The sequence below is a fragment of the Dendrobates tinctorius genome, unplaced genomic scaffold (genome assembly GCF_039654945.1).
Source record: "Dendrobates tinctorius isolate UK_male_01 unplaced genomic scaffold, ASM3965494v1 ptg000019l, whole genome shotgun sequence".
Taxonomy (NCBI): domain Eukaryota; kingdom Metazoa; phylum Chordata; class Amphibia; order Anura; family Dendrobatidae; genus Dendrobates; species Dendrobates tinctorius.
Genome location: NW_027361687.1, coordinates 46,985,386 through 46,997,980, shown reverse-complemented (window position 1 = coordinate 46,997,980; position 12,595 = coordinate 46,985,386). Strand labels below are relative to the sequence as shown.

At 41.4% G+C, this 12,595-nt stretch overlaps 2 protein-coding genes across 4 annotated transcripts in view; one reads left to right on the top strand and one right to left on the bottom strand.

Moving 5' to 3' along the window:
• LOC141082908 (Fc receptor-like protein 5) overlaps nt 1–12,595 on the top strand; it is a 77,225-nt gene that overhangs the window by 18,304 nt on the left and 46,326 nt on the right. For 2 of the 3 annotated variants that reach the window (XM_073566957.1, XM_073566956.1), the window contains exons 3-8: nt 2,138–2,158; nt 2,240–2,497; nt 3,316–3,582; nt 6,448–6,729; nt 9,118–9,363; nt 10,394–10,654. In XM_073566957.1, the coding sequence (XP_073423058.1) occupies nt 2,138–2,158; nt 2,240–2,497; nt 3,316–3,582; nt 6,448–6,729; nt 9,118–9,363; nt 10,394–10,654 (1,335 nt within the window). The remainder of the gene's footprint in view (nt 1–2,137; nt 2,159–2,239; nt 2,498–3,315; nt 3,583–6,447; nt 6,730–9,117; nt 9,364–10,393; nt 10,655–12,595) is intronic. The other variant, XM_073566958.1, reaches the window with a different exon arrangement.
• Nucleotides 1–12,595, bottom strand: part of LOC141082910 (uncharacterized) — a 221,842-nt gene that overhangs the window by 180,552 nt on the left and 28,695 nt on the right. The window lies entirely within an intron of this gene.

The following is a 12,595-nucleotide window of genomic DNA, read 5'->3' as shown; positions in this document are numbered from 1 at the left end:
TTATGGTCAAAACCAAACTGAGTGAGCGTCTGAGGGGGACTACGGAAATATATACCGATATTTTCAATTTGGCCAACACTGTATACAGCAGACCGCTTCTGATACAGTAACCTTTTTAGCTATTTAGATTCTGGTGTAATCCATAATGAGCCTGTAAACGTCTGTCTGTTATTCCAGCAATATATTTGGAACTTTAAGATTACCCCAACACTGTATACAGCTGTACGCTTGTGTTACATAACCCATTTACAGCTTTTCATATTCTTGTGTAATCCATACTGGGCCTGAAAGCGTTTGTGTCTGCCTCCTGAAATGTATACGGAGAATCAGAATGTTTACACTAGACTATATATACCTTGTATCTGGTGATACTGTACCCTTTTTCAACTTGTTATTTTATTGGGTAATCCATACTGAGCCTGCGAGCGTCATGAAATATATACAGAGATTTACTGTTATCCATAGACTGTATAGAGCTGTACGCTTCTGATACATATATCTGCTGGTATTTTGGGTCCATTTTCCAAAACATGAGGAAGTATGGTGGAAGAGGATGCGGATGTGGGCGTGGAGGGCCACCTGGTACTGATGGTGGTGGTGGTGCATCTGCTGGTAGTGCCAAAAACACAATAGCAGCTAAGGCAGGATGTGTTGAGCCAGCGTCATGGTGTAGCTCTGGAAGGCCTGTAAGGCTCCCTTTTCTGGGACTAGGTAGACTGCTTTTAAAGCCGGAGTATCAGGAACTGTTTGTGGCTTACATTGCACTGAAACAGCCTCCAGCTCTATCGCCTCCTCTTCTGAAGTTGTAAAAAATGCAAGCACTAAGTCGTAACTGCAGGCTTCTGGTCAGGAGCAACCCCTTTCCTTGTGTCCTTCACGCACACCTAAAGTGAAGGATGTGGAAGCACACACCTCAAATTACTCCATTGTGCTCTTTTCACATACCATGCCTGCGTTAATTAAAAATAGGGCCCATCATGTACTGGAGCAATGTAAATGGGGCATATCAGACACTGGAGCAGCATCTAAGGGGCCCATTATACACTGGAGCATTACAAATGGAGCCCATTATATATGGAGCATTATTAGAGCCCATCATACACTGGAGCATCATCCATGAGGCCCATCATGTACTGGAGCAATGTAAATGAGGCAGATCAGACACTGGAGCAGCAACTAAGGGGCCCATTATACACTGGAGCATTACAAATGGGGCCCATTATATATGGAGCATTATTAGGGCCCATGATACACTGGAGCATCATCCATGAGGCCCATCATGTACTGGAGCATTGTAAATGGGGCAGATCAGACACTGGAGCAGCATCTAAGGGGCCCATTATACACTGGAGCATTACAAATGGGGCCCATTATATATGGAGCATTATGTGGAGCTCATCATATACTGTATGGAACATTATATGTGACTAATTATTTGGTATGGAGAAATATATGGGGCTCATTATTCTGTATGGCGCACAATGTGGTGGCCATAACACTGTATGGAGTAATATACTGTCCTGTTTTTGAGCTATTGTACAATTTAAAATAGATCAGTCATGTCATGTAAGCAGTGAAGTATGTGTCATTGTACTATACCTATATTTCTGTGGTGTATCAGAGCATCATGAGTTATGGTATGTGTTAAAGGGGCGCACTGACACTCTTTGGCCCAGGGCACACGAAAACCTGGAGTCAGCCCAACCCCCCCACAACTTTAGCCAAATAACCCCCAGTTTTCAATGCGTAACTATTATTAGGAAGTAAATTAAGGTTGACAAGCTTCAGTTATAAGAATTGATGGTTTTGGCATTGAAATGGGCACTGTAGGTGTGTTTACTGTCTTCCACTCCCTGCCGACTTTGCTTCCCCATTGACTTGCATTGGGTTTCGTGTTTCAGTTGGCCTCCGACTTTTCCTTATAGTCTGCCGATTTTGTTCGACCCGACTTTTGAGAAAGTCAGGTTTCATGAAACCCGACTCGACCCGAAAAAAGGCAAAGTCACTCATCTCTAGTAGTGACCCATCTATCCTTAATATTTATTATTTATGACATATTTTTGTAGAAATAGTTTGGTAATCACATCTCCCATACAATGAATTAACATTTTTCTACCCGTTTTGTTATTTTTTTTAGCTGAAGACATAGAAAACCCAGGTGAGTTGGTAAATACAATGCATAGATAGGTAGAGCATGTGAGAATTGTCTTAGTATTGGTGTTTTCTTGCCCTATCATAGATGTGGACAGGCCTGTGGTGTCCTTTACACCTGACTGGAGAATGATGTTCTACAATGAGACGTTGACCATATCTTGCCTCCACCCATACAATGTAAAGTACAATGACACATATACTTGGTACCGGAATGACATTCAGATGGATGTAAAGGGCCAGAACTTCACTATCTCTTCCATTCAGTTGTATGATCGGGCAGTCTACCAGTGCCAGATCCGCACCAGTCTAAAAAGTGAACCTGTTCGACCACATGTAATAACAGGTAAGACAATGACATGTACTGTGTAATATGTGCTCACTTATATATCAGTCGTGCTTGAAGGTGGAGAGAAGTTAAAGGGAATCTGGCACCAAATTTGACCCATCTAAACTATTAGCATCGGCATACAGGTTATAGACTGCTGAAAACAGTCCTCATATCAGATGTGTTGTTGTTGCTGAGAAATCATCTTTTATCACTTTGTATAAGTGATCTCTTCCAGGCTCAGGAGAGTATGTTTCCTGGAGATTACTCTGCCCCCAGAGATTATTACACATGAAGGGGAGTTACCAGTGTGAGACAAGTAACTAACACAGAACAGGAGAAATGGAATTTGTCTTCTTGCAAACACATTTTTTGCTTCTTTCTGAGCTCTGCTGTATTGCAACAATATTGTAGCCCTGTCTGCCTGTGAGATGGAAGCTGAGAGGAAGCTAAGGATGTGTCAGGAATAATCACACACAGCTCTGCAGTGAGATCAGGAGAGCAGGGAGCGACCATCACACATCACACTAGTAACAAGTAAACATCACACTGGTAACTCCCACTTCTATTTAAAACAAGCTCTGGAGGCAGAGTTGTCTTCCACGCACCATCCTTTCCAGAGCCTGGAAGAGGTCATTTATAAAAAGTGCTAAAAGATAATTTCTTAGCAATATCACATCTGATGTGAGACACACATGGAGGACTGTTTTCAGCAGTATATAACCTGTAGGCCCACATTAATAGTTTAGATAGGTCAAATATGGTGACAGATTACCTTTCACAATATTTTGGTCATAGTGTAAAATCTGTCTACATTTCATGCCTCCTTCCACCAGATCTTACCATACTGAGGGTCTCTCGCTACATCTTCGAAGGCGACATCCTAACCCTGAAGTGTGACAGTCGGCTTGATGTGAATACAACCAATGCTCAAGTCTCATTTTCCAGAAACTTTGAATTAGTGAAGCCTATGAACTACGAGACACATTTATTTGTTGGAAAAGTGGACAGAACTGTGACAGGAAGATATAAGTGTACGAAAAAGGCCATCTTCAAGAATGAAATAAAGGAGAGTGCAGCTGATGAGATGATTGAAGTCACAGGTAATGTCCTTTTCACTTTTATATATGATGTTCATTGTGATTCTTAGTGGCACAGACCTGAGAAGACCTTTAGCACCTTGTTCTCCATGACTATGAATTGTGTGGAAGCACATAGCTGGCCCTAGGACTTTTTTGTGTCTAATAAGTCCAGTATTTCATTGTGATTCTTAGTAGCAAAGAAGAGAAGACCTATAGCATTTCATTCCCTATGACTCTGAATCGCATGGAGGCACTTGAATTAGCTGGCCATAGTGGGTCGCCCTCCCAGGGCTGTGGGGTACTCGGTATCGGGCCGGTGTCAGTGGGATGTGTCACAGCAGCGGTGACCCGGACCGTGGCCCTGGGCGCCCAAGTAATGGGGGAATGAATGTAGTTAATGGAATGGAATAGTTTGTGATGCCACCTGTGGTGCTCGGCAAGGGAGATGTTAAGCCAATGCTGCAGACAGATCCGCTGGGACTGATGGTATGGTGCAGCAAAGAAGTAATAGCTCCCCACAGGTGAAGCTATAGTCCCAGGGCAGTGTAGATGTGGTTGGCACAGGGATGTAGCAGTGCCGGAAAGGTAGGAAGCAGACAAGACACAGCTGGGTGCAATTTCTGTACCTTTACTTGATAACTGCAGTCCAGGGTCCTGATTCCAGATGGTAACGGAGCAGGCTAGCCTGGAAGCAATTCAGGGATTCTCTCTCAGCAGACAGGCTGTGGAGTCTCCTTCCCTAGCGCTTATTTGAATTAAGTACTCCTAGTACTGAGTTACTCTGAAGTTCCTCCTGTCAGATGCTCTAAAGAAACTTACTTGCACGGCAGACAGCTGTAGCCTCTCTCGGGGACTCCTCGCTCTTGAATCCTGGCTCACTATCCAAGCTGCTGTTGTGCCCTCAAGTCTTAGATGGGAGCAGGGCATTTACAGCCTCCTACTCCTCTGGTGTCTGTTTCAGGACAGTTAGTATCCGTACAACCGTGGAGACCAGGCTCTAGTTCATGCGCTCACTGTGAGGGAGCTCTCCTTTCCTAGCTCAACCTCCAGCTTCTCTCTCCACGTCTGCACACTTAACCCTCCGCAGACTAACTGACCACTCTTTCCTCTTGGCCCTCAGAGAGCACTCCTCCCCTTAATTCCGGTTCAGAGTTCCCCCTGCTTGCCTGGAGTGGAACTGTGTTGCATGTATGGATTGACTGCGAGAGAGACCCATCATTGCCTTCAAGCCTGGCATTACCCTCCCCTGGAGGAAGGCAAAGCCACTGTGGCAGCCATGCTCCTGGGGGCGCCACAATAGGACTTCTAGGTGTCTTTTCATTCCAGTGGTTCATAATGATGTTAGGTGGTGCAGACTAATGAAGTCCTATGCCTACATGCTTCCCATTATTCTGATTTGGGTAAAAAAATGTAGCTGGTGTCTGAACTTTGGTGCCTCTAGTCAGCCCAGTGGTCCATTATGATGCTTGTCACAGACCAGAGAAGATCTATAGCACTTCATTTCCCATGATTCTGATTTGAATTGAGACACTCAGCTGGTGCCCGAACTTTTGAGCCTATAGCTAGTCCTGTGGTCATTGTGATGTTTGGTAGCACAGACCAGAGAACATTTAAAGTGAACCTGTAAGCAGGATTTTGCTCAGTAAACAACAGACGCTGTCAGGTTGTCGCCGTTAAACTGATTAAAATTATACCAGGGTAATGAAATTCGTCTTGTGGCTACTGTTTAATCTGTATTTGTAGTTTTCAGTTAATGAGATTCTGCTCTGGGGTGGGCCTGTGGGCAGGGTTGAGGGCGGAGCTTTATGTGGTGCTCTGCTTACATATTCATCTGCATGGGCTTATGACAGGTCACTGATACTTCAGTGAATTGGCACACACACGTGGAGATGCAAGTGACAATGAAGTTTAATAAGTACAGTACATACAGTAAACGTTTCAGTCAACAGTGACCTTCGTCAATGTACTATATTATGTACTGAATGTACTTGTTTAATAGGGCCACCTGTCCATAGGTAACTGTGACTAGGTATAACGGGCTATGTGTCGATAATGGAGCCGTGAGGTAGATAGTCATGTAGACGCGGTTTCCACCGCGGTTTCATTGTCACTTGTATCTCCACGTGTGTGTGCCAAGTCAGTTTGCACATGTATATGGTTTGGGATCCTACTTGTGCACCACCATCCTGAGAAGTTGAGCCATCGGTCTTTATAACTGATACTTCAGTGACCTGCCCTTGAATTTACATCCTGCATATGCTATTGTGGGGTTACAAAAAAAAAAATTCAGCAAAATGGTGCTGGCGGTGCCTGCACTATATCAGTGTTTCAATGTATCGCAAAATGCAAATAACATTAACAAAAAAATAGATGCTACTCTGCATGCGCCAGCGCTGGATCCATTTTGATTAAGTAATCTTTTTTTTTTTTTTAAATTTCTAACCCCATGATGATTCATTATGTAAAATAGGAGGCAGGTCACTGAAGATTAAACAACAACCACAAGATGGATTTCATCATCCAAAGTATCATTTTAATCAGTGTAAGACGCCAACCTGACACTGTCTGTAGTTTACTGAGCAAAAGCCTGCTGACAGGTTCCCTTTAAATGACTGTGTTTCCCATTATTCTGATTTGGTTTGAAACACTCCATTGGTACCAGAATGTTGATGCCTATAGCCAGCCCTGTGGTCCATTGTAGAACTTGGTGTTTCTTCTTTTAGAAGAAATTTATACTACCAAGATAGCACTCCAACCAAAAATATGGTCATGGCAACGCAATGAATACCATGGACCATACCATTATGTTTCAGTCCTCAGTGTATTGTTTTTTGCTTATTATGTATAGTATTACTAATATATTTTGCCATTCCCGAATTCTTCCAGAGTTATTTTCTCCTCCAGAAATAAAAATAAGTCAACATCCAATATCGGTGGGGATGGTCATGAATTTGACTTGCATGACAACTCTTAATCCTTTTAGAGCAGACACGGAATTAGAATTTGCTTTTTACAAAGATGGTTGGCATGTCCGAGAATTTGGGTCCTCCAATAAATACACTGTTCAGTTTGTTCAACTGGATGATTCTGGATATTATACTTGTGAAGTAAGAACAATAATGAACAGTGTGAGGAAGATGAGTAAAGAGCTGTCAGTCCTTATACAAGGTAAGTAACTCTATATGGTACTTTGCATTAGACAAAAACAAGACTGGAGATGTTACTCACTGCATTCCTGCAACACTCTGGTTCCTACCACAATTAGAGAAGAAACCAAGCAAGCAGCATAAATTTACAGTGGGTATGGAAAGTATTCAGGCCCCTTTAAATTTTTCACTCTTTGTTTCATTGCAGTCATTTGGTAAATTCAAAAAAGTTATTTTTTTTCTCATTAATGTACACTCTGCATCACATCTTGACTGAAAAGAAACAGAAATGTAAAAATTTTTGCAAATTTATTAAAAAAGAAAAACTGAAATATCACATGGTCATAAGTATTCAGACTCTTTGCTCAGACACTCATATTTACGTCACATGCGGTCCATTTCCTTGTGATCCTCCTTGAGATAGTTCTATTCCTTCATTGGAGTCCAGCTGTGTTTAATTAAACTGATAGGACTTGATTTGTAAAGGCACACACCTGTCTATATAAGACCTCACAGCTTACAATGCATGTCAAACCAAATGAGAATCATGAGGTCAAAGGAAATGGCCAATTTGCTCAGAGACAGAATTGAGGCAAGGTACACATCTGGCCAAGGTTACAAAAGAATTTGTGCAGTACTCAAAGTTCCTAAGAGCAAAATGGCTCCATAATCCTTAAATGGAAGAAGTTTGGGACCACCAGAAGTCTTCCTAGACCTGGCCGTCCAGCCAAACTGAGCAAGTGTGGGAGAAGAGCCTTGGTGAGAGAGGTAAAGAAGAACCCCAAGATCACTGTGGCTGAGCTCTACAGATACAGTAGGGAGAAGGGAGAAAGTTCCACAAAGTCAACTATCATTGCAGCCCTCCACCAGTCGGGCCTTTATGGCAGAGTGGTCCAACGGAAGCCTCTCCTCAGTGCCAGACATATGAAATCACATTTTAGCAAACTCCAAGACTATGAGAAATAAGATTTTCTGGTCTGATGAGACAAAGATTGAACTTTTTGGTCATAATTCTAAGCGGTATGTGTGGTGAAAACCAGGCACTGCTCATCACCTGCCCAATATAATCCCAACAGTGAAACATGGTGGTGGCAGCATCATGCTATGGAGGTGTTTTTCAGCTGCAGGGACAGGACGACTGGTTGCAATTGAAGGAAACATGAATGCATAAAGTAGATAAAATTTCAGTTAGTTACTTCAGTAAAGTGGAAACATATCCAGCTCAACATTAACCTATCCTTGTGGCCTGATGCACAAATGAACACTTTGTCTTAGGGTGCTTTCACATTGCTTTTCAGGACCCATTTAGTGGCCCCATCGGTGCTTACATCTGAACCTCCCACAAAATGGGATTTGATGGGGCTGTAGACTATAATGGTGCCAGAAGAGCACACGTTCGTGCATATTCATCATTTTCGAGAGTGTATGCATCTAGTAAATGGTGTCTGAGTGTCCGCCTGCAGTAGGTGTATACCCCCAAACATGATACATGGCACAGTGCATGTTCTTTCTGCCAGCACCATTACAATCTATGATCCCATTGGCACATATGTCCGAATCCCATTTTGCGCGTAGTCACCAGAAACACGTTGATGCTATCATTAAAGTCTTGCTTTTGTTCCTCTGTACCAAATAAATTATTAAGTGCCCGTGAGTTGGATTTTCTTTTATTCTACAAGTCACTTAAGCAACATGTTCTCAGTCCTGGACAACATCCACTGTTTATGAGTTACACCAGATCTGGTCATAGTTGCTGATCTGATGCCGTTTCCTGAAGTCTTTTTATATTTCCAAGGAAAGTAGGAGTTTTGAAGGACACTTTTTTGTCATACAATTAAAGGACATTATTTGCCAATGAACACCAATGCAGGATTCAAATCTATTTGGCGGGTGCATTAATCTTCAATATGTGAAAAACTGTCCAGTATTGGGTCTACTAGTTTGGAATTTAACTTGAATAGACCATTGATTGTCAGGTGAAGGGTTGATCCATTCTTCACAATTAACACCATAAAATGTTATGGACCTTGTCAATGTAGACGTTTTATCTCCAGACATGAGATATGGGATCTCGGTCAGGAAAGGAGGGAAATCAATAAAGTCCACTGTTTTTTGTCAATTGTGACTAATAGATGTGGCTATGCAGGGGTGGACCAAACCATCTAATTGAGTAAGATATACAGTGGGGGAAATAAATATTTGATCCCTTGCTGATTTTGTAAGTTTGCCCACTGACAAAGACATGAACAGTCCATAATTTTAAGGGTTGGTTAATTTTAACATTGAGAGATAGAATATCAAAAATAAAACCCAGAAAATCACATTGAATAAATTATATATGCAAGTCACATTATGTATGCTTTGTATGAATATGATCATTTTAATAAATGATATTGTGTCTTCATGATAGAGTCCATTAAGCCCGTGCTGTCTGCTTACCCAAATTGGAACAAAGTCTTCAGATTCGAACACATCACCTTGACATGCAGAGACCAGACGAGCACAAAGTTTTCTTGGTATAAAGACAAAGTCAAGCTACGCTCGACTGAAAGAACGCTAAACATTTTAAGTACTGGCGACACAGATATTGGACATTACCAATGCCAGGGTGAATCTGGTGATTGGAGCAACACTATTCATCTGGATGTTTTCTTTGGTAAGATTAGCAGTTCAACTCTAAAATCTTTGAAGTTTAGCTACTGCTGATAGGGCAAAAAATATATGTTAATATAACTGAATAAAGATCAGTGGAGTTGAAGATTAATTTTCCTCCAACCTGAATATGGACAAATTCTTGCACAAATTTTCATATGACTTTTAAGACTAAAGATAGCCTTTAAAGATGAACACATTCAACCATTTCAATGGGACCAGTTGAGGATGTTCTGATTTCATAACACCAACAGGTGTTAGAAGGAAAAAGACAGGGCTTTAGGAATTTAACATGCCTGATTATTTATTTTCAAGGGAGGTAGACAACCTACAGAGTTATCATGAAGCAGCTTACTCCCCACTCTTTACTGAATCTAAATTGTATGCCCAGCCTAATTCTTAGTTTTTTCTACCTTCATGGCTTTAAGAGCAGCTTACTGGCATTGGTCACTGCTTTTTTTAATCATATTAAAATATTTTATTTTTGTGCTTCCAATCTGGAAACAGATAATATCAGAGATCAGATTTCATGTGGTTTCATGTGGTTTTAGTAATATATAAGGCTAGTTTCACACTACCGTTTCTGCCGTCTGCGCACGGCCGCCGATAAGCCCCGCCCCCTCCTGACATCACCGCCTATTATCGCACATGGCCGCAAGCGATCTGCGCACCCTATCTTTAATATAGGGTGCGCAGACCGTGCGCTGACCTGCGCTAGTAGGATTCTTGAGTGCGCTGCGCACTTTTGTAGGTGCGCCGGTGTGCACCGAACGCAGCATGTTGCATTTTGGCATGCTCAGCGCACCTTCAAAACTGCGCAGCGCACTCAAAAATCCTACTAGCGCACAGTCTGCGCACCCGATATTAAAGATAGGGTGCGCAGATCGCATGCGGCCATGTGCGATAATAGGCGGTGATGTCAGGAGGGGGCGCGGCAGGGGGCAGGGCTTATCGGCGGCCGTGCGCAGACGGCAGAAACGCTAGTTTGAAACTAGCCTAAGATTTATGTTTACAGTTTTTTCTCTTTATTTCAGTATGGCTTATCCTACAAGTACCTCTTTCCATCCACGAAGGGGACAGCGTGACACTGAAATGTAAAATGTGGCGCACTGGCTCGGCTGTTAATACCACATTTTACAAGGACGACAAAATGATACAGTTTTTGGGTTCTCAGTCTGACTTAATACTTGGAACTGTTTCCAAAAACGCTACAGGAAAATATAAGTGTACAAGATTTATAAACACAGGGTCTATATCTAAAATCTATGATGCCGAGGAGTATATTTCAGTAACAGGTAAATCTAAGATGTTTAGATATGAAGGGTTCATTGTTTTTATAGTATATCATACAGTAGTCCAATTAATTTTTCAATTTAATTCAAGGGGATTTTCAAGGTTTAGAATATTGATGGTCTATAGTTAGGATATCAGATTGGTGGACATCCAAGTCTGGGGCCCATGGTGCTATCAGCAGTTTCTTCATACCACCTATGTTTATGCCAGCTACTTATTAAAGACCAGTGCAGGTTTCCATTCTCTTCAATGGGTCAACAATCTCAAATTGATGGCCTATCCTAAGGCCCCTTTCACACATCAATTTTTTGCCGTCAGTCACAATCCATTGGCTCGACGGATTGCAGATTGGCTCATTAGTTTTTTCATCCGTTTCTTTCGTTTTTCGACGGATCCGTTTTTTAAGCCATGAATTTTTTATATTTTAACCAAAGTTTTGTACCTTGTTACCCCAAGTATTGTACCTTGCTTTCCAAAGTATTGTACCTTACTCAAAGTATTGTGCCTTATCATTATATAAATGAAAGACAATAAAGCTTTTTTTTACAAAAAAAAATATATTTTTTTATTTATTTAAGAATTATGAATTAAGATAGATTGGGGTGGAGATAGTAATTGGAGCATGCTCAGTTAAAAAAAAAGCGGAATCGCCGGTTTCCGTGATTTGATGGATTACGACAGATCCTGCGCATATAGGCTTCTATTCTAGCAAACGATTGATGGCGACGGATCCGTTGCTGTCCGATTTTTCGACGTGGACAAAAAACGTTACTTTGTCCGTCGTCTCCGGCTGCCGGACAAACAATTTTTGACGGATCCGGAGAACAACGGATGAAGCGTGAGGCTATCCGTCGCTAATTCAAGTCGATGAGAAAAAACGTATCCAGCGGCATCAGTCACCGGATCCGTTTTTTTTCAAAATTTGACGGATTGCGACTAATAGCAAAAAACTGATGTGTGAAAGGGGCCTAAGATCATCAAAGTCTAAGGATAAGTCATCACTATCTTGATGATGGAAACCCTTCTAAGCATGATAAACACCAATATTGCCCCATTCACAAAAGTCCTCCATTTGAGTCGATATTCCAATTGTCCTATCTCAATAACTATGAATAGTTTTGTACCAAGCCAATGACCAATGTATAAGGGTAAGTGGTGCCTTCTACAAGTCCTTATTCCTTAAAATGATTATTTAGGGAGAAAGGTGGCTTAACACTGGATCCACATCCAAACCCTGTTCCACTACATTAGCCCCATTGCTCTGCAGTTCACCTTGGGATGGTTTTCAAATAAGAGATGTCAATTGTTTGTGGTTTCAGGGACAGTAGGAAAAAAAACAAAGGGAGCACATTAAAGGGTGAGCCCTAGGGCTTTTTCTCCATTATGACTTCCTTTTCTGTTCTGTTTTTCAAGTTATTAGTTCTATAAACTACTATAAGCTGTACTGATTTATATTTCATGACTCTTTCTTAATTTTGACCTCACATGAAAGTAGTAAGGCGGAGGGATGTCTCGTCAAAAAGAAATCTGACAGGTGCCCCGCCCACTATCAAATTGATATCAAAGTGATATCAAATTGTTATCAAAGTGCCTGAAATAGATATCGTGCGTCTATGGTAGTGTATGAAAGGGAATGAAATCGATATTATACGGATATCGTAGTGTATGAAAGAGAATTAAATATTGTGTGGCTATCGTAGTGTAGTGTATTAAATTGGTTACTGACATGAATTCCACTAATCAAAGCGCGATGGATACGTTGTTTCATTGTGCCTATTATTTTATAGGGACAATAATTCTGTAGGTTTTTTGATACAGCTATTATTTCTATAGGCTCTATTATGTATAGCACCGATATTATGTATCATATTTTATTGACAATTTGATACGGTAAACAGTCCTGAGTAAAATAAAGAACGAGAGTCGCGTTTTTCAGATAAAAG